At 43.6% G+C, this 21,290-nt stretch overlaps 1 protein-coding gene across 1 annotated transcript in view; it reads right to left on the reverse strand.

The window, feature by feature from the left end:
- Nucleotides 1-21,290, reverse strand: part of LOC142195906 (uncharacterized) — a 36,686-nt gene that overhangs the window by 12,133 nt on the left and 3,263 nt on the right. The window contains exons 2-14 of the mRNA XM_075266010.1: nucleotides 19,272-19,370; nucleotides 18,786-18,907; nucleotides 16,572-16,612; nucleotides 16,204-16,220; nucleotides 15,968-16,014; nucleotides 12,663-12,697; nucleotides 6,235-6,323; nucleotides 5,099-5,127; nucleotides 4,263-4,366; nucleotides 3,259-3,314; nucleotides 2,443-2,515; nucleotides 1,631-1,683; nucleotides 378-483 (exon numbers count right to left, since the gene is read on the reverse strand). Of these exons, the coding sequence (XP_075122111.1) occupies nucleotides 378-483; nucleotides 1,631-1,683; nucleotides 2,443-2,515; nucleotides 3,259-3,314; nucleotides 4,263-4,366; nucleotides 5,099-5,127; nucleotides 6,235-6,323; nucleotides 12,663-12,697; nucleotides 15,968-16,014; nucleotides 16,204-16,220; nucleotides 16,572-16,612; nucleotides 18,786-18,907; nucleotides 19,272-19,370 (871 nt within the window). The remainder of the gene's footprint in view (nucleotides 1-377; nucleotides 484-1,630; nucleotides 1,684-2,442; nucleotides 2,516-3,258; nucleotides 3,315-4,262; nucleotides 4,367-5,098; nucleotides 5,128-6,234; nucleotides 6,324-12,662; nucleotides 12,698-15,967; nucleotides 16,015-16,203; nucleotides 16,221-16,571; nucleotides 16,613-18,785; nucleotides 18,908-19,271; nucleotides 19,371-21,290) is intronic.

Raw genomic sequence — 21,290 nt, forward strand, 5'->3', positions numbered from 1 at the left:
ATTTACTGACATCTGTACAATCTGGTTTTGTGGCCGACTACTATTATCTAACCAACCATAAAAAAAAAAAAAAGTCATTCATGGGAATAGCTCCGTGTAATGATTCTATTGCAGCTGTGAACAATGTTCATGTCAATGGCGCTATAATAGATTATATTTGCAACGTGGGCAGCCTAATATCATACTATTAGAAAATTCAGATGACTGCGCAATCCCATAAACTGTATCAAGTCTACTAAAGTGTGATCTTTCTTCAATGCTGCAGTCTAAAAAAAAAAAAAAACCTAGAAAACTACTGTTTTTTCATCTGTTGCTTGGTATTTCCTCATCGTCTGAGCTAACATGTTTATATTTTGTAGAGCATCTTTAGGGATTACCGAGGACAATGTCAGGCAGTCTCTCTGGAGTCTTGTCAGAAGTGTCTGAACATGTTGATGTATCAGAGACAACGCCATTCAGCACAAATTGTTTAGTCTTTATATCCTAAAAGAAAAAAAAAAAGCAACATGTGAGCCGGCCCCTTGACTAAAGCACTTAAGTACAGAAGTAGGTCTTACTGGGCAGCACGGTGGCTCAGTGGTTAGCATTGCAGCACTGGAGTCCCGGGTTTGAATCCTGCCAAGGACAACATCTGCAAGGAGTTTGTATGTTCTCCTCGTGTTTGTGTGGGATTCCTCCCACACAACATAGACATACTGATAGGGAATTTATATTGTGAGCCCTATATAGGACAGTGACTGAATGTGTGTAAAGCGCTGCGGAATATGATGGCGCTATACAAGTAAGCATAATAAATAAATAAATAAAATTACTGAATAAAAGAAAAACTATACGCGCACACACACAAAAAAAAAACAAAAAACCTCAACTTCACACTTCTATAAAAACTCATATCAAAGTGGACTGGGCCTGTGATACCCCACACCAACTATACCCCTAAATTAGTGAGACACAAAGCTCAAATTTTATTTTATTTTTTTGCACATATCAGGGCCAGATTTGCCTACAGACAGTTGCAAACGTTCTCATTCTGCTCTTGAATTGGATCCCAATGGTTCCCTTTTAGCTGTAGTTGATAGCCTCGGCCTGCATCACGGTCGTCTTCAGCCAAATCCGGTCCAATCCCTGATGCACTTACAAGTCAATTTCAGATTCACAAAAAGATAATTCTATTTAAATTACTTCATTGGTTTGAGACCACAAAGGTATGTTTCTGTTCCAATTAAAGGCCGCTACATGGCAGTAGAACTGTATGTTAAACGAAAAGATAAGACTGTCACCTTTCACATGACACCAAGATTGGAGATCGATCTTGCTTTCATATACACAGAGTCCTTGGTGTCATATGAAAGATGAGAATCTCGTGTTTCACATGACACCAAAAGCACAGTACTATGTTTTATAATGTCAAACATATAAATACAGCTTCTGTGAATTACTGTACACCTGTACTCCAGTAAGAAGCAGTGGTAGGAACAAGAGGGACAGGTCGCTGATAAACAAAATGTGTTGGTATATTGCAACATATATCAATGTCACAAATTCTGCCAAATATCAAAGGTTGTTTGAAAGCTTAGGTCCGCTTTAATGTTATGTTTGCTTTTGTAATTCATGAACCCACAAAACTTACATTTGTATTGTCCTGGACTTCAGCCATTTCTATAGTTAGGCTCTGCTGTGACCCTGAAATGAAAACAAAGGAGTTTGCAGAACGCTAAACATACTAAAAGGTCTGACATTTAATCTAGGCCACAAACCACAATATGGATTTCTCAATAAGTAAAGCAAGTAGTAAAGAAAGTATCCAGTCTGGGAAGCTGGAAAAAAAATTCTGTGGAAGACGTGGTCTCCGATGCGCCATTCCTTAGAAATACCGGTTTTTACCGGTATGCAAATGAGTTCTCTCACAGCGATGGGGGCAGACCCCAGAGCTCAAACAGCAATGAGGGTGTCCCCACCGCGGCCAGAGAAGGGTCTCCAGCGACGCCTCCTTCTTCGTCCGCAGCATCATCTTCAGCGTCTTTTTCCGGCACAGGCTCGTAACTTCTAGGCCTCAGGCCTTGAGCAGAGCAGACTGCGCAGGCGCACAGGCCACAGGAAAATGGCCGCTAACAATACTGTGCAAGCGGTATTTCTAAGGAACGGCGCAGCGGAGACCACGTCTAACGGTAAGAGACAAATAGCCTTTCTAAAGACTATTCCGACGTCTTATCCACAAAAAAAGGTTTTGATGGTAGAATCCCTTTAATATAAAATTAAAAAAGCCCTCACAGATCAGCTATCCTTGTATTCAGAAGTTGCTAGTGGAAGGGGAGCGCGTGCAGCACCTTCATCCATTGCTTTGATTAACAAAGATGCTTCAACCTATTATGATGGCTCAGAAACTTGTGAAACATTTTCATGTACATGGTTGAAAACTTTTGGGCAAATGTTTCTACTTACCGCCAAGCTCAGAATACATTTGCGATAAAGCTGCCTTGTCCTCTGATGAGAAAGTCTTGAGAACCTCATCAAGCTGTCATTACAAGAAGAGAAAACATTTGAGCAATTGTTCATTTGCATAAGGCTGCAAGTAAAATCAGTTTTCGGTACACTGGAAAATAGGAATTTCAGTACAGATTTACAAACTTACTTTTGATGTTTTCTGAACAGCATGATAGAAAAAGGAGGAAAAATATGAATTTGTTTCACAAATGTTTACCCCAAACTATAAGTAATAAATTATTTTTTTAATTATTTTTTATTTTCAAATCATCATTAATTCCATTGTGCTGTACATTTATGTCCTTAAAATGCCTCTCCTAAAAAGTAAACACAAAATTGTCATTTTTCAAAGACCTTAAAGGGGCTCGATCAGCAAAATTATACTAATAGAGCCCCACATATGCGTGAATAGCCTCTAATAAGGCTATTCAGGCACCATAAATGTTATATTAAACCCCGCTCCCGTTTTTAAATAAAAGCATTAAAACATAAAGAAGGGACATTATAGTTTGGGGGACAGTAAGGGACTGGGCAGAACCAAAAGGGGGATTAGAGGGGTGGCTAATTATAGGTAAATTTGCCACATCACACTCAGATGTCCCTCTTTCAGGCGTAGATATGGGTCATAGCATAAGCAATAACGTATTTTGAACCTACTTTGATGACTATGTTGCGCTGTTTAAAAACAAAATGCTGCAGTATTGTAGTAGAATAGAAATATTAATATAGTAATATAATAATTATCATCATCATCAAGCGCTAAAATAGTCATACCTTCTCATTAGGTTTTCTGCTTGAACTATATTTAGGTTTTCTTTTTGGAAATCCTCCTTTATTAAAGAAAAATATATATATTACATATAAAATGATGAACGTGCCATTTTCTGCAGGAGGTAACATAGTCCATGTATTGGGCGTCACGTGTAAAACCTAGCTCAGACCAGTAAAGCTGAATTCACGCAAGTAGATTTATTTTTGGTAAGTAGTGGCTAATGGTTTCTCCTTCTGGTGTAGGACATTTTAAGAGGGAAAAAAACCTGATGTACATACAGATTAGGCTCTATTCAGATCACGTTTTTCACATCAGCAAATTGATAGTGGTCCGTGTACATAAACCTCAATTTACAAAAAATAAATAAATTATATATATAAATATATATATATATATATATATATACACATACACACACACACACACACACCAACTTTCAAAGGACAGAAAGAGGGACAAAACATGAGGCCTGCGTAGCACGCTGTGACAAATTGAGCTCCACCTACTTCTACATTGACTCCACCCATTTCAATCCATTTCTCTTTATGATTCTCACACGATCACCCTAATACTATATGCCCCCACGTTATGATGTTCTCCTCAAATTGACCCCAATGTACAAAGTCTCTCTCCTGGTGCACCCACAGTTTAATGTCCCCCTCCGGCTGCCCCAGTTTAAACGGAGGGCAACTAAAGGGGGACATTAAACTGTGGGTTAGCTTGTGGGGGATATTAAATTGGGGTAAGCGGAGGGCGACATTAAACCATGGGGGCAAATGGAGGGGGGACGTTAAACTGGGGGAAACTAGAGGGTAGACATTAACGTCCCTTTCCAGCTACCCCAGTTTAATGTCCTCCTCCAGCTACCCACCTGGGTTTAAAGTCCCCCTCCAGTTGCCCACAGTTTAACCGTTCCCATTTCAGTATGTAGTCTCATCCCTACACCAAGTCTCACCAAAGCCACAAAATCTATCACCAGAAAACAAACATAAGAGAGAATACTCACTAAGCGAGAACGTCTGGGTCACTTTTGGATTCAGTATTGAATCACTCTCTTCTGAGCTTGATTCTGAATAGATCCTTGTTCCCCTACGGATCCTTGATCCTGAGCTGGACAGAAAGCAATTAATATGATATTTGTCAATATAACTATGTCATTATGGGATTTTTCTTTTCACAATATAAGACACACAAAGACTATAATGGCTTCTCTCAGCTCAGATTATTTAGCTGCTGTATTTGCTCAAGTGGCCGGTCACTTTTGGCCATTTTGGGCTGTATCAATTCACCGATGATTTACGCAAACAGACTACATGTAATATATGAGAAGTGTATGCAATGCCATAAGCCTTCAAGGACACAGGGTAGTTTAGGCAGAAAGGTTCGGCAAGGTTTCATATTATCCATCTCTGCATTCCAAAATTCATTCATATTTTTTTTTTTTTTTTTTTTTTTTTTTTTTTTAAACCTGGGGTCTCTTGATCCCCTTTACAAGGTCTTGCAATACTTCTGTACATTGCACATAGGTTTCCTATGTATTAAAGGGAAGGGCAGCCAGGAGGCCTTTAATTGACCTCTTGTCTACAATAGCAACCCCTCGGACCCTACAATGTGATTGTGGGGGAACTGATGGTTTGATAGGGGGTGGGCTTCCTTTATAGTTCCCATTTCTTTATAAGTCACTTGAGTTTGGCTCAAAAATCTGCAACCAAACAAAAAAAAAAAAACAAACCAAACAAACAACACAGCTTTTCCACAATGTGAGGTCTCAGCCGAAGAATATTCAACTGTTTACACAATTATCTTACACATTTGATGTATGTAGGACCTGCATAAACTTACATATTTCCAGATGTTGACGGGAGCACATCCTATAAATATAAGATATCTCATTGTTACATCCAGTTGTACGCACAGAATGGATTTACGAACATTTGCACTTTCCATACTGAGGTGTTCTGCACAGTCAGCAGTTTTTGCTCTATTTTTTTTTTTAAGCAAACAGTAGCAATGGATACTAAGGGAAGAATAATAATGTGCTCTGTTTGTATGCAAAATCAGTTTTGCAAAGCTGCAGTAAATAGTTTAAGGCTCCAAGCACGTAATTTTTTTTTTACCATTGGTTTAGCATATCCATTTAACAGATGCAAAAAAAAGACAAGAACACAAATAGATAGTATATACTCATCTCTATGTAAAGGGATGGATGTTTTGCAGCCATTACACAGATATAAAAATTGTGATGTCAAACCCTAAAGGAGTTGTCTATCTCTATATACCATGTTCAGGTGCCCATTATTTATTAGATAGCTCCAGGCCACTTGCAGTCACAATTGGGGAAGTGTAACGCAGAACTCACTTCTATGTCTGCATAGAGCAAATATCCAGGTATTATACCTATGGGGAAACCACCGGCGTTTCCGTAAATATAATTGACATGCTGCGATTTCCAAAACTGCATCGCTTTTGGAAATCGTGGCTTGTCCGCACGGCAGTTTTTACCACAAAGTGGGCATGGGATTCGCTAGAATCCCATCCACTTTGCCTGTACGGTAAAACACTGCAATTCTCCCCGTGGCATTTCCGTTGCGGGCAAATCACGTAGTTTCTGTCCCATGGGGCCAGCCCTGAGAAAGTGTTCTGTATTGGCAGGTGACCAGCACAGGGAGTGAGTGAAAGGGACTAGTGAACTTTCTCACTTCAATAGCTGAGGCCAATGCATAGACAGAAAAGAGCGTGGGCTTCGCTATTAGAAATAGTAGAGGTGTCAAGACCAGAGGGAAGAGTAAGAAATCCGTGGACCTTTGAGAAATTAAGTAGATTCGTAAGTCCAATCATTTAGAAGCAATGACACATGATTATTTTATTGTTACTGTTGGGTAGTCCCTTTAATGACATAACTGTTGTCTGTATTACAGAAGTCATCTGGTTGCCATTGAGAACAGACAATAACTCCAACATACTATATAATGACTGACCTCAATGCTGTCCACTGAAATAGTTGAATGAATGGGTAACATGAAGCTGGCTTCAGACTGGTCATTTGTTTTTCCATCCACTATGCCGCCTGAAAAACATTAAATAATAGTCTAATCATATACAAAGTTTTCTGTATTTATTAATATGGGGTTAGACAAACTCACTTAGGATATCCTAAGACAGTGGTTCTCATACGTGTACCAAAAGGGGTATATGCCACACCTTCTAGGGGTACACACTGTAAAGTGTTATACTGTATGTGGGGGCACTGAAGGAGCCATTATATTGGGCAATGAGGGGGCCATTATACTACAAGTGAGGGCACTATTATGGATTTTATTGTGGTGGACATCACACCCCAAACACCCTCCTTCCTCCACAGACCCCAGTGCCTAATATTGGAGTCTGGCGAAAATGGACCGGACAAACCGAGGATCACCGCGCTCAATCCGTTGTTCTCTTGAAAACTCACTTTATTTAGGAAAAGTACACACAACGCGTTTCGGGCTAACCGCCCTTTTTCAAGTGTATAGACTAAACGAAAAATAAGAACAATAGCCCCAAAAGAGGGGAAAAGCAGCAATAAGCAAACCAGTAAAACATAATAAAAAGTATATATACAAAACACCTCTGTGTCTAAAAAGGCATCCAAATGTGCTTTGCCCGAAAGATGTGTTACAAGGCGTATTGCTACTACAGTGTAGAGCTGACATGATATCAATCTACTACATTTGTACTAAAATCAGCATGTTGCCAAACCAAATAGTACATGTGAGGGATTCATATCAAACAAGATATTTGTGAAGGTAACTGACAGGTGCAAAGAGTCTTACAATAACCGGCTTCAGTTAAAGTATGGTCTATACAAGATAAAGTGCCAATAGAACAATTACTGGAAAAACAAAGGTCTTACCTTATGACTAGTGTCGAGCTGGATGCTTGATCCAGCCGACCAAGTCTAGCCCTTTAAATAACATTGGTGGCAGTGACTGTTTCGGCGCCTTTTTCGGGCGCATGCGTGGTCAGCCACACGTGTGAGCGGCGTCCAGCACTACAGAGAGCGCATGCGTCGGCCCAGCTTGCCGCACGCATGTGCACCCAGGCTCCGGGACACCGCGCGCCTGCTAATGTGCGCGCGAGTCGCCGGCCTTGGTAGTGATGAGTGCGCACGCGCCGGTCGTTGCCGTATCGTGCCTGCGCACCCACTGTTATTGGTGACAGTGTGTGCTGCCGCAATGAAGTACGGAGTCAGCGTCTGCAGGGATTGCAGGATCGCTGACCCTATGGCATACTTAGAGGCACAGCCACCCATTTGGTGAGCGTATGGCTGTGCCGAAAACAAAATACATTTGGATAATATTGGAGTCTGTCACAGTAGCATTGTGATGACCATCCCCTTGATGGTGAGACTAGTGCTTCATACTGTGCTATTCTTCCCATCCAATCTGACATAGCTGAATGACGGGCTACAAAAAGAGCCTAAAATTGGTAATATAATCACTACTTTGGAGGGGGTACCTCAGATCAAAAGGTTGAGAACCATTGTCCTAAGATATGCACTTAGCCTTTTCTTGGCTATATTTTACTTGAGACTCCTTGTATCCCTGTTATTTACATGCAGCGAACTTGTGAACAAACTACATTTCCCATAATGCATCTACCTGCTTCACTCTCTGTGTACCCCTCCCGTCCTCACTCTCCCCTGCAATGAAATCACAGGTAATAAATCAGTCCCACATTTGAGGTCACATGATGCTGTGGTTTTGTTGAAGCTCAGCCCCCTCCCACTCCCCCCCCCCCATTAGCAGCAAAAATCAGTTATACAAGGAGTTTCAAGTAAAATATAGCCAAGAAAAGGCTGCACAAGGAAACTGAGCATTTTATGTTGTATTTGCAGATCGTTTTTGGAAGCTGGACTGCACCAATGTGTCTACAAATACCTTATCCAGCAAGACTTCCATGTATTCTCATTATATGCCAAATGATACCTATACTGTATGACAGATCAGAGGTCAGAGAAAAACAGACAAGGTAGTACAGGACTAACATGAATGACATGCTGTGCAAGTATTCCAGCGTCAAAGTAACACATAGGTGCAAACCTTCACCACATTATGAAACTTGGGTACAAGTAAAGGGCAATTATTAGGGCTTCAAACCTAGATCTAGTAACCATATTGGATACAAAGCAGGCAAACGCACAGGATTTACACCTTTCCCTGACAAGGATGTCCATTGCCAACAATATATCTAATACATCCTTGCTACTTATGGTTTCATGGGCTACACTGTCACCAGATTTGCAATATTTTATAGCTAGTCAAAACAGATCTGAGTAAGTGTAGGGTGAAATGGGCAATGCACAGACTTGCATTTAGTATGGTTACCGTAGTATGTTAAATCAGGGAGAGGGGAAACATGAACTTTTGGTTATGTGATCACCTTTACCCCTTATGAATCAGACAGCAGCTACTTATCACATTATCCTTCCTGCATAGCTGGATAATTTATTGCCTCCTAGATCCTGATTTTGGGTGGCCACTATGGCGCAGATGTGAATGCAGCCTTACATCAAGGATGTTCATCAATGTTCATACAGGGAGGACAAGAAATTATATCCTACTAATATTATAAATATGAAAGTTATCCTGGTAAATGACATGGCCTCACGACTGTTATGAATTTATGTTCACATACTATATTACACTGCTCTTGCAGCAGCTTATCTCAGCTTCTGATAAAGCCAGGTCTGTTATCTCGCTATGTAAACACTCAGCTAACTCTCAGTCCATTGTGTACAAGCATTTGCATATTATCTGATCTGCTCCAGGAAACATGCTGACACACTGGATGGGAAAACACATTTAATCCAAATTGGCAGTTTGCTAATTTTAAACATGCCGGGAAAAAGAAAATCTAATTTGTCGCAAAATTCTAAAACAACAACAGCTATAAAGGTAGCCAGAAGTCACAGAGCTCTCCTCAAGCGGAGCTGAGGGAGATCACTGATGCCAACAACACGCTCATTATATGGCTTCCCTGCGAGCTGCTGAGATGTCGGAACAATCACAGGCATGGCGCGAGGAACAAGTTCAACAGCAGGACAGCTTGAGAGCTGCCGAAATGCTGGAACAGGCAAACCATCAACGGCAGCAATTTGCTGAACATAGGCAGATCATCTAAGCCAACAACACGCAGACAATGTCGCGGGCAGAGGCTAGTACATGTATAATCCCCATTTTGATTTGCATGCAAAATTTGTCTAGCACATTGCTTCAAGGGGTTGGCCAGGCTAAAATTTTATATATATTTCTTTTTAAATTAGGCCAGGGGAAATGAGGAAAAAAAACAAACAAACAAAACAATCATGGTCCATTCCTGCAGGTCCGTTGATTTCTCCTGGCGAAAGTCTGCGCTGCACGTGACCGCTGAGGCCAATCAGAGGCTCTACCTGTGGCGTCCTGTGTCCCTTCCTATGACTGCTGAGGCCAATCAGCAGCTTAAGTGGAAGGGACAAGGATTTCTCAACCGGTGAGGAATTCCACTGCAAGATGACAGCTAAGCAGCAGTCCCGGACCACAGTGGGAGGACATCGGAGAACCGGGGACAAGAGAATATGTTTGGGGTTTTTTTTGCCTCCTCCAGCCTTATTAAATAAAATGTAACTACCTTTAGAACGCACAGACACAACAGACACGACTTGCAGTTTTAGGCTGTATTCACACAGAGTAACGCCAGCCATTTTTTGTGTGCTTTTTGCACATAGCGCTGCGTTAACGCCGCGTATATGCCAGGCAACGCCACCGCTAAATAGCGCGGCGTTAACGCGGCGCTATGTGCAAAAAGCACACAAAAAACGGCTGGCGTTACTCTGTGTGAATACAGCCTTAGACAGTTTATTTTGGTTCCATAGGAAGAGATCTGCTGGAGAAAGTATTTTAGCTGCAAACTTTGATTCAATTTATGATCACTTTGTGTACTTTGATTAAAAGGTTGTATAACGTTATGTGTGTGTATAATTTACAGTATAAGTTGTGATTTTATACAGGGGATCCAGGATAGTTAGAGATAGCAGTAGTTTGCACGTGCATTATTTTAACATTGTTTTATGCAGCCTCTGCTTACATGTGAATTTTAGATGCAAATGTATATTAGAAAAACCATCCTATTTCTGATAAAATTACATAAATTATATCTACAACACAAAAAGTTCATTTCACTGGATTAGATCAAAGTAGCAGCCTATCTGCCTGAAAGAACATCATGTTTAGGGCGGGTTTACATCTGCGCCCGGGATCTCCGTTTTGCAGGTTTCTGTTTCCTGCCCACAACTGGACTGGAGACGGAAACACGCAGTCATTTTTCAAACCCGTTCATTTAAATGGGTTTGAAAAGTGTCCGGCCGTGAGCGCCAGTGAGTGTTTTGTGCTCTCCATGGCAAATCCGTTTTTTTTTAACCAGACACAAAGTCGGACATGCAGGACTTTAGGCGCTCACGGCCGGACACTGTCTGCCAGAAGATGGAAATCGGCGCTGATGGGAACCCACCCTTACTTGCAGGGCCGCCGATAGGCCAGTACTACTGCTACTGGCGTCAGGGGCCCGGCCAAATTTTAAAATGGGGGGGGCCCCGGCCCCCTGGCGCCGGCAGGAGTCATTGTATGTCCTGTTTCAACTCAGATCTGCGTCCAGAGGACGCAGATCTGAGTTGAGCACATACGCGGCTGAAGCGAGGAGCTGACACAGGTCAGCTCCTCGCTTTGCCGCTGCCACCTGTCTCGCTGACACATATGCGGCTGAAGCGAGGAGATGACCTGTGTCAGCTCCTCACTTCGCCGCTGCCGCCTCTCTCCGTGACACATATGCGGCTGAGCCGGAACCCGGCTCAGCCGCATATGTGTCAGCGAGAGAGGCGGCAGCGGCGAAGTGAGGAGCTGACACAGGTCAGCTCCTCGCTTCAGCCGCATATGTGTCAGCGAGACAGGTGGCAGCGGCAAAGCGAGGAGCTGACCTGTGTCAGCTCCTCGCTTCAGCCGCATGTGTCAGCGAGAGAGACGTGCAGAGAGCGGCGAGGGAGCGGAGGAGAAGGTAAGTTTAATGTGGAGGTGGAACGTGAATCTGGGGGCAGATGAAAGAGAGGACGGCATGACACTGTGGGGACATCATGAATCTGGGGGCAGATGAAAGAGAGGACGGAATGACACTGGGGCAGATGAAGGAGGGGACGGCATGACACTGTGGGGACATGAATCTGGGGGCAGAGATGGAGAGGACATGAATCTGGGGGCAGAGATGGAGGGACATGAATCTGGGGGCAGAGATGGAGGGGACATGAAACTGGGGGCAGAGATGTGGGGACATGAATCTAGGGGCAGAGATGGAAGGGGGACATGAAACTGGGGGCAGATGAAGGGTGTATATGAAACTGGGGGAGAGAGAGGGGGGACATATAATTTACGGGTGACTGTAGGAGGATTATACTGTGTGCGGGCACATGAAAAATTAACGAGTGGGTGGAGTCAATGCAAAAGTGGGCGGGGCTAAATTTGCTGCGGCGCGCTAAGCGTGCCACACATTTTGTCCCTCTTTTAGTTCTTCAAAAGTTGGGAGGTATGGAGATGGAGGGACATGAATCTGTGGGCAGAAATGTGGGGACATGAATCTGGGGGCAGAGATGGAGGGGACATGAATCTGGGGGCAGAGATGGAGGGGACATGAATCTGGGGGCAGATGAAGGGTGTATATGAAGCTAGGGGAGAGACGGAGGGGGACATATAATTTACGGGTGACTGTAGGAGGATTATACAGTGTGCGGGCAAATGGAAAATTAATGAGTGGGCGGAGTCAACATAACAGTGGGTGGGGCTAAATTTCCCGCGGCGCGCAAAGCAAAAATGGCAGGGGAGGGGGGGGGGCCCAGACACTTAGGCTGTATGGGGCCCCAAAATTCCTGATGGCGGCCCTGCTTACTTGTGAATAGAGATGAGCGAACACTGTTCGGATCAGCTGATCCGAACAGCACGCTCCCATAGAAATGAATGGAAGCACCTGTGACGCTGACTTTGCTGGCGGCCGGCCGGTGACACAAGTGTTTCCATTCATTTCTATCGCTCATCTCTACTTGTGAACTCTAAAATGGGGCTATCAGCTAAAATGTCCCTGTCTTAATCAAGCTTACCACTCAAGGACTAGATTGGCCCATCACCCCAATATTGATCTTAAGCGTCACCTTCCTACATGGTGTCCACTTAATGTCTCCTGCCCATTAGTCTGGACTGGAATAAAAATTTCCCCTGATTATACAATCACAGAGGTGCTCAGATTGGGGCCAAGGATTTATCAGCGTAATAAGCTTATGAGAGGCCGTTTATTGTTAACATTACAATCCCCCAATGGAATAAAAACAAATCATTAGAACACATCTCACCATTCTTATAGTGCGGCTTCTTTATATCATTCTTCCTGTAACATAATACAATCACTGTAACTAGATTTTACATTCAATGCGAACCATAAGGCCCTGTTCACACAATGTTATGTGAAAAAGTCTATCATCTTTGATTCCTCTCCAAATTCCAGCCCTGTGTAACTTGCAGCGGAAAGTTAAACTAAAGCTTTGGCTTTTCCACCACAGATTTACTTGCTGATTCACCTAAGACACAATGGCGATAATCAGCAGCAGTCTGGCGGGATCTGGGGCTGAATCAGCTTTGGAATCCATAACAAGATCAAGCAGTGTCCTGAAAAAAAGAAGTGCCCACCTCTGCTTCCCATTGAAAATACTGGGATGCAGAATCCGGCCAGATCTTGGGGACGATTTGGAGATAGAATTTGTCTCAAGATCAGCTGCAAATTCCTCCAAGTGAATATCGGTACAAGCAAAGAAATCTAAACATGACCAACAATTTAGGCCTTGTTCACATCTGTGTTTGTATTCCATCCAGGGGAGTCCACATGAGGACCCCCCGAATGGAATACCGAATGCAACTGCAAGCGGTGTGCCAGTGAGAGCACACGGACCCCATAGACTATAATGGGGTCCATGTGCTTGCCGCCAGATCGCCGCATGGATCATGCGGGCAGGAAAGTAGTTCACAATTTAATTTCCTGTCCGCATGATTCGTGCAGGCAGCGTGCGGCAAGCACACGGACCCCATTATAGTCTATTGGGTTCGTGTGCTTTCACAGCTCACCGCTTGCAGTTGTGTTCAGTAGTCCGTTCGGGGGGTCCTCATGCAGACTTCCCGAACGGAGATGTGAACAAAGGGTAGCAGGAAGGGGAAGCTAAGGGCTTTATAAGGTCTTTAGAACTGTGGAGGAAAACATTTTAGAAATAATTTCATCTAGGCTGCTCACTGTCCCAAGCCCCTAAAATAAGGGGTTTGAGGCAACAGTGGTTATCCTGGATTTCTACTGGGGAATAAATGTGTCATGCATATGTAAAATAAAACCTCTGGGACAATGTTGTGAGCACCATAAGGCATCAGTCGGTATTAAGCGGGCTAAACTGGCCCCAAACTGATTTTTCATACTGATGACCTGTGTGATTTATGTCGTCAAATACCCAGACCCCACACAGATCAGCATCTCTGAGTGCTAGAAGTCGTGAAAGGCACATGCAGAACTGATCTTATTTAAGTAATAGAAGCAGCACAACAGCCACGTCCACTGTATTGCGGCGGTCCCGGGAAACTGCAGACGCTCCTATTAGGGTTCGTTCACACGGGGCAAGAGGGGGTGGATTTTGGCGCTGAATCCACATCATAATCCGCCCCCTCACAATAGAGGTTTATATAGACCGCTAGCTTACTTTTTCCGTGAGTGGCATGTTGCCCTTTCTTCAGGCAGATTCTGCGGCTGATTCAGCCCCGGCATCCACCTCGCAGCAGCACCCTCCGGACTAGACCCATTCATTTCAGCCTACTATGAAGCGGGAAGCCGCGACTGTCGGAAGCTGCGACAGTTGTGGCAGGCGCATTTTGGCCCTATTCTGACCAAAATACGCCATACCACACCCCGTGTCAACGGGGCCTTAGTTGAAGAAGCACTTCATGAGCTCCCCATCCACTAGCAGTTTTGGGTACCTGGAGGCTGCTGGGACAGCTGATCTGTGCAGGGTTCAGGTCTAGGATCTCCACAGATCACAAACTACCGACCTATCCTGTGACTAGGTCATCAATATGAAAAATCAAATTGGGGCCGAAACTCCCCCTTTAATGATGTGGGTTAAGTTATTTTTCAGTATAGCCAGGCATTGTATCTGTCTTTTATCATCACAGGAAGAACTGGTGGATCTATAGAAGATTTACATAGCAGGTTCTCGAGAAATTATACAGCAAGGAGCTTTCTGTAGCTATAGGACAAATGTTGTGAACAGAGCCTTAGAAGTATTAAGAAATCCTTACAATCACACTTAAAGCATACTTCCAGTTATGTGACAACTTTTCATAAATGAATAGTACAGGTGAATATAAGAAACTTTGTAATATACCTTATTAGGCTCCGTTCCCACGGAGTAACACGCCACTGATTCTGACACGTAAACGCTCCCATAGAAATGAATGGAAGCACCTGGCACGCAGACTTTGCCGGCGGCCGCCGCTTAACCCCACGCGTGCCGGCCGCTTCCATTCATTTCTATGGGAGCGTGCTGTTCGCTCATCTCTAGTAAACACGTGTCAGAGTGAGTGCTGTAAAACAGAATCCCATTGACTTCAATGGGTGCCGTCTTACGCACGCTACACATTGAAATCAATGAATTAAAAAGCCTCCCATTGATTTCAATGTGTAGCGTGCATAAGACGGCACCCATTGAAATCAATGGGATTCTGTTTTACAGCGCTCACTCTGAAACGTGTTTACGTGTCAGAATGAGCGGCGCGTTACTCTGTGAGAACGGAGCCTTAAGGAACTTTGTTTCCACTTACTAGGCCGCTTTCTTTCTCCTTATCAATCTGACTACATAGAATTGTGCAGCTATTCTGCTCACACACAGGTCTCTATAGAGGAAGGGGGCCATTAATTGACGTATTGCCTTTATTCTTCCTCCCAACCGCGTGTCAGGCTGAGCGAAGATCACTCCGCACAGAGAACTAAATGATCCTGAAGTCTTTCTTTTTAAGTTGCTATGACTCTTTGCATCTTTTCTATCTGCTATTCTGAGCTTGTATGAGTTCTTTCTTGTAATATATTACTGTACTAGCATCTCCCCGCAACTTCATCTGCGGGTTGGCGGTGGTGCTGAGCCGCGTATAGTGAGCCAAGTGCTGTTGTGTCTGATCGGCGCTGTGCACCACCGCATTGTACACCTGTCCACCTACCACTTGCCCCCGGCCCCCCTTCTCCCCCTTGCCTCTGCCCTTTTCTGTCCACACCCCAGCCCTCCTTCGCCTAGGCCCCTTCCACTTCTCCCCGTGCGCCCCCGGCCTGCCTTGCCCATTCCCCCACCTACAGACCCCCTTCTTCATCGCGGGCCCACTATGCGTTCCCACTGGGCGCCCATTAAACAACATCTTGGGTCCTCTAGCGTACAAACAACATAATTTTGGGGCTCACGGTTTCTCCTCCTCCGTTCCCCATGGACTAATAAGTAAAAAGTAATTTAGCTTGATAAACGGAAAAGGAAACATTTCTTATATAAGATATATTACAAAGTGTATCATATTCACCATGACCATTCATTTCTGAACAGTCTGTACCTGGAGATATTCTATAACTAAACCGCAATATTACCTTGGATTACCAACCGATTTTAGCCACCTTTTTCTCTTCCTGCCTCTCTAATAAAGGGAAAAAAAAAAGTTGGGGATAATCACATTTGTATTAATAACAAATCCAACGCTCACAAATCTTCGTATCATTTTTGGGGGGTCACAAACTATTACTTTGTAAATAAAACACTTATATGCAAGAAAAACCCACAAACCAAGTCGTCTATAATGTAATAATTTATATATTAAATACTTTACCTTAAAGCCCTCAGAGCCTGCAAAAATATAAAAACATAACACAATGTTCAGGACATAATCAGGTACTATATGTGACAAAGGCCAAAGCCCAACATTAAAAAAAAACCAAAAAAAACCAAAACACTATTTTCAGAGGGGTTCAGACTTACAAAGGCTAGCGTTTTTTCTGCTTCCCATACATTTCAATGAGCATTGTAAGGCAGAATCCCTCTAAGATCGTTTGTGCTGCTTCCCCCCATATGTTTGTAACATATGTTGGGAGATATCAGTCAAAAATATTTCACATGGTCTGAAAAAACCCCTTATAACTAAAAAAATACACAAACGGACAGTAAACACATGAAAAAAAAATGCAACAAGAAACTTACCTTTATCAGCTTTCCTTTTTGTATGCTCAACACAATATACACTGCAAAACAAATGTATAGTCTGCTTTAGGACCATGTGCATTAGAGCTCTGGCAATATCAACCTGTGAAGAGACTTGCCCAGATTTGGAGCCTACACAGAGTTTCTGGGACATGTGCTGTAAGGGTAAGTTCACACAGGGTTTTTTGGTCTCCGCCTCAGGTTCCAGTCCAAAATACAGGTAGCAGTGACTACATACTGGTGCACTGCACCGCCATCCAGTCGCGCACTCTGCTCCGGATTAGGCCCAATGAATGAGCCTAGTCAGGAGGGAGTGTCTTCAGGCCAAATCGTGAGGTGCATCGGCCTGAAAAATGAGCATGTCGCTTCTTTTTACGGGAGCCGGAACAAACCGACTCCTGGAAAAAAGCCCTAACCGGCTCCCATTGATTTCAATAGGAGCCGTCTTTTTGGTCAGGATTTTGAGGCGGATACGGCCTCAAAAGCCGGTGGCAGTTTTATATGTGTCCAACTATATATGGAGTCAGGAAGTCTAGCTTTATTCATATTGAATCCTATAAACTTGTACAGCGGCATATGGTATGGTCCAAGTGCACTTAATACAGACTCTGTTGAATGGACTCTACTGTGTGTATGGGGCCTTAGACCAGGGGTGTTCACACTTTTTCAGCATGTGAGCTACTTTATAAACTGACCAAGGCACAAGATCTACTACCCACTTCTTGTGGGCGGGGCTTGGACAGGCCTTCTGTGGGCGGGGCCGGGCATGTGGGCGGTCATAGTTTTGAAACTTAAAGCGGTGGAGAAAAAAAAAAAAAAAAGTCCTTTGCGCAGTCTCGCTAAGTCTTCTTCCTTGCCCATACATTGGCTTTCTTGCCCATTGGCTCTAATGTAAATAACATGACGGACACAGTCTTCTGCCATGTTGGTTTACTTTTGTAATGGAAGAAAAACTCCTGCATGCAAGACTGTCAGAAAAACAACAAACATCAAGGAATAAGGTTCCACCATGTTTATTTTTTACAATAACGTAAGTGCAGACAGACGGGGAGGCTCCATCTGCATCTGTCATTTAATGTCAGTTGCACTCATGTGACGGATGAGAGCAATGGACATTAACAGTAGTGTGAATCTAACCTCAATTACTGGATAAGGAGATTCTGCTGCTAAACAGTCAAAGCTCATAACTACAAGTAAGAGACAGAGTCTTGTGCTGTCATAGACTTATCTTCAGTACAGGAGCTAGAGCGGTCAAGCGTAATGTGCACCATGCTAAAGACAAAGGCCTATAATGCTGAGCAAGATAAGAGTTCTTTGACATATATGGGCAGCTTTACTAACATAAAGAGGACCCTTTACATCCTATGGCATAGTCAGAAGGGTAGGGCTTACAGCCTAGTATCATGTGAGGAACAACCTTCTGACAGTGAAGGGATATTGGTGCCGAAACTAACGGCACCGATATCTGCAGCAGACGGATGCATACCAGCAAAGCTAAGAGATTGTTCACACGGAGTAAACGCGGCACGCAATGTGCCGCGTTTACGGGACGTTTGCGCCACGATTTTGACGGCACATGTTTGCGGTTGCGTTAACGCGCGTTTACGCGGCCGCAAACATGCACCGTCAAAATTGCGGCGTAAACGCGGCAAATTGCGTGCTGCGTTTACTCCGTGTGAACAAGCCCTAACAGGGTGCTAAATTCAACGCGCTGTCAGTTTTCTGGCGGTATTTGGTATTCCCCTGAACGGAATACCAAACGCAATTGCAAACGCTGTGCAGTAAAAGCACACGGACCCCATAGACTATAATGGGGTCCGTGTGTTTTCCGCGCGCTGCCCGCACGAATCATGCGGACAGGAAAGTAGATTGTGAACTATTTTCCTGTCCGCATGTTCAGTGCGGAGATCTCGCGGCAAGCACATGGGCCCCATTATAGTCTATGGGGTGCGTGTGCTTTTACTGCACAGCGTTTGCAATTGCGTTTGGTATTCCGTTCGGGGGAATACCAAATACCAAGAATTTTTATTTATTATTACTTTGGTCAGATTCAGGTTATTTCTGTGACCATTGTGGGTTTTTCTTTCATTAAACAAGGGGTACAAACAATTTTGTCCACGTGAGTATACGCAGATTGCGCTCACACGTATAAAGGAACCATTAACCCATGATATTGTATATGCATTTGGAGGAAGAAAAAAAAAGGTAACTTACACATATCTATCTTTAGGAACAGAGCCGTTCGCTTGTATTAAACATGGCAAATGGTATGTTCTTCTGCAAGACTTGACATCACAACCGGACGTCGCTCCCTGTTTCCTACAATAATTGCACCTCTGCAAATAAAAACAAGTGTTACATATGACAGAAGCAGTGGTATCTGATATATGGGAGTCTGACACCCTTACCCCACACAGAAACTGTTTCTGCAGCCCCTGAGAATCAAAAGCTGCTGCAGTAAATGGGAAAACACAGTTTTTGCATTTTGTTTTTTTTTCCTGCAATGTGTGGATGGGATTAGCCAGATTCCCATCCACTTTGCAGGGACTGTAGTACACAGAGATATTTGCCATGGCAGAAACAGTTTTTGCAACGTGGGGCTTCAGCCTTCAGGAGACTCTGCTGTGTTTTTCATTGCTTCAGTTTCTTCCAATACATCTGTAGAGGTCATTCATTGCAGTGAAATGTAAATGGACTCACCAGTTTTCGTCCTCTCTCGATTTCAGCCAGCACAGATTCAATATCAAATTCAAATCCTTCATCTTGTGATTCTCTCGATATTACCATAGGGGAATACAGCTGAAATAAAAAAAAAACAAAAAACACTTCAGTAATATGCAGATTATAGCACTGCAGAGACACTACACACTTGGTCCTTAAGCAGAGAGGGGATACACATGGCCAGAGTAAGGCGAACATGGGCCCTGGGATGTTCAGAAAGGTCGGGTCCCCCACTTTGCGCCAAAGTGCACAGAGGTCCAGTCACAGAGCAAAACCATAATGGCACATATATGAGGTTAAAGGGGTTCTCCCAGCTCAGTCTTTGACCGGTCTGCCTGCAGTGTCTTCTGCTCACTTCCTGTATTTCTCCTCCTCCCTCTTGCTAGACTGGCCAGAGAAGTCTCACAATACTTATACAGATCAGATAATATGCAGATGCTTGTACAGGATGGACTCTGTTATCTGTGTGTTTACATAGAGAGATAACAGACCGGGCATTATAAGCAAACTGTATTTAGCTGAAGTATTGTCCTGTCAGCAAGAGCAGCGAGTGACGTCACTTGTCCTATCTCACAGGTCCGTGGTTATAGCAACGCTGTGTAAATAATGGGAGGAATAAGTTCACATAGCAGGCAAACAAAGCAGAATTTCTAAAGCAATATATTTTGGAAAAGCCTTCATTTTACATAAGCTACCAGTATAGATAGGATCCTTGAGATGGGACAACCTCTTTAACCGAACGGGTTCTTGACATAAATTTTCTAAAACTTTCAGGTTCGACTGAACACAAAATTTTTGGCTTCACCATCCACAAACTACTTACGCAGGGGCTTGCCTCTGTGTCCTTATGTTGACAGGACTTATGTGACCACTGAGGCCAAATCACAAACCTCAGTGGTCCCTGATATCACCCAGGAAGCCAGAAAAGGCAAATAGAGGAGGTGCCGAAGCCCAGGGGAGGTGAGCAACACAGGTTGTTATCTTTGCTCACCTGCCTCTGCTTATTCTACTCTGTAGTATGAAGAGATCCCAGGGTATAATAATAGTAGTACCATTTTAGACACATCCGGTCCAATCCTGTCTTGTTAATTTCGCCTAACACTTACCTCCATTGAGTGCCAATACAGTTGAATACAAAGTCGGGTTCTAATGAGACAAATGTGCAGTTGCTGGTGGGCGCCCTTATAGAGCAACCAGATATTTCACACTTATTATAACTTAGTCTAGATGATATAACATGCATCAGTTTCTCAGAATGAAATGCAGTATAATCCAAAACGTATTTGCAGGCAACAATATGGTATTTTCATACTTTAAATGATGTGCATATTGTAAATCATAACATAAAGATCTGCAGCAGAAGTCCAAGAGGAGCATTTATTATACATTTGATCCGAAATTTGACACAAAAATTTGCAATTTTGTACACACTTTCTGAAAAGCAGGTATGCCAGGATGGATTCTAGGTCCTGTCCTGGTCGGTGGAACTTATTTCCTGGATTCAACTCATCTGCGTTCAGAGAGGACGCAGATGAGTTGAATACACTGCTGAGGCAGAAGCGGACAGCTCCACCTCACCACTGCGTCCCTGCGTGCGCCGGGAACTGGAGATGCAATGTCACTCTCATCACACCTGCAGCTCTCTGAATTTTCTAGCAGAAAAAAAAGCTAGCTGTTCACATAGGGCTCCATAAGGGAAAGAAGCGGAATCCGATGTCAAAATCAGCCTCTTTGCCCCCGTGTGAACTAGCCCTAAGACTGTGCTGAGAACTTCTTGCGACAACGACCATGAAACAAAATTATATAGACATTGTTTTGCAGATATAACACTCCTTATAAATTGTTGAGAATGTATCTATGTATCAAAATATTGGAGAGGATACGGCCAAGCTGTGACATTGTAACTAGAGATGAGCGAACACTAAAATGTTTGAGGTTCGAAATTCGATTCGAACAGCCGCTCACTGTTCGAGTGTTCGAATGGGTTTCGAACCCCAT

This window comes from Leptodactylus fuscus, chromosome 2, assembly GCF_031893055.1.
Source record: "Leptodactylus fuscus isolate aLepFus1 chromosome 2, aLepFus1.hap2, whole genome shotgun sequence".
In the NCBI taxonomy this organism is placed as follows: Eukaryota; Metazoa; Chordata; class Amphibia; order Anura; family Leptodactylidae; genus Leptodactylus; species Leptodactylus fuscus.